At 69.3% G+C, this 1,109-nt stretch overlaps 1 protein-coding gene across 1 annotated transcript; it reads right to left on the bottom strand.

Moving 5' to 3' along the window:
• Window positions 1-754, bottom strand: OT_ostta02g04490 (unnamed product; the record flags this gene model as incomplete). Its single annotated transcript, XM_022985163.1, has 2 exons — window positions 1-342; window positions 506-754. Coding segments are annotated over 2 exons (591 nt in total), but the record flags the coding sequence as incomplete, so codon positions are not given.
• Between the last annotated feature and the right edge of the window lie 355 nt (window positions 755-1,109).

Raw genomic sequence — 1,109 nt, 5'->3', positions numbered from 1 at the left:
CGCAGTCGGCGCCGTCTTGCGCGCTGCCGCTTCGCGCTGCTGCGCCGCCGCCTTGGACGCTCGCTCCTGTGCCGCCTTGCGCGCCGCCGCTTCGCGTTGCTGCGCCGCCGCCTTGGACGTGCGCTCCTGCGCCGCCTTGCGCGCCGCTGCTTCGCGCTGTCTCGCCGCCGTCGCGGCGTCTTGCTCGCGCTTCTTAGCCGCCACTTCACGCTGTCTCGCCGCCGCCAACGCCGCCTGCTCGCGCTTCTTCGTCGCTTGCACCGTCGGCGCGTTCAACGTCGCCGTCGATTTGGCCTTTGTCGCCGTTCGCTTTTGCTGCGTCACAACCGTCGGCTTCCCGTACTACGCGCGCGCACGAACACGTTCAAGTCAGTCAATCACGTTTTCACTCATCTCTTCCATTCTCGCCGTCCCACGTTCCGTCATTCGTCCCGTCGCCGCCTCGCGCTCGTCGCGTTTTGGATAATCCACCCGCTCGCGCCCGTCGAATGTCTCTCGCACGCACCGACTCATCGTACGCCCCGCTCGGTTCACACGCCAACCCAACGCTCGCGAGCACGCCGACCACCGCGAGCGCCGCGCTCGGGATCCGTCGCGCGACGTCCACGCCGTCGCCGTCATCCGTCGCGTCCCGCCGCGTCGTCGATCGCGTCACCGCCCGTCGTCCCCGTCGCGCGTCCGCCCGTCGCTCACCGCCCCGCCGCGTCGCCGGCGCCGGGACGACCGCGACGCGCGCGCGGGCGTCGACCCGCATCTCGCGCGCGCGGTGTGTCGAGCCGTCGACGCGGTCGACGCGATCGAGGCGATCGAGCGATCGCGACGGTCGGATTCGCGTGATCGCGTGGGCGCGCACGCGTCGTCTCGCGATACGCCTGTGTCGCGTTATATACGTGTCGCGTGTCCGAATGTATGTCTATATGTGTGCGCGTCGATCGATCGTCGTCCCGTGCCGTGATGGCGTTCTGCGTCGTCGTATACGCGTGGGTGTCGTCGTGCGCGCGTGATCATTGTCTACGTCTTTGTGTACGCGCCATTAGTCCGAGAATGCAGTATATCCGTGCGCGCGTCGGCGGGCCGCGCGACCCGCGCGCGGCGGCGCGCGCACCGTG

This window comes from Ostreococcus tauri (assembly GCF_000214015.3).
Source record: "Ostreococcus tauri WGS project CAID00000000 data, contig chromosome 02, whole genome shotgun sequence".
NCBI classification, from domain to species: Eukaryota; Viridiplantae; Chlorophyta; class Mamiellophyceae; order Mamiellales; family Bathycoccaceae; genus Ostreococcus; species Ostreococcus tauri.
The sequence above is the reverse complement of the archived record's forward strand: the minus strand, read 5'-3'. Positions and strand labels throughout refer to the sequence as shown.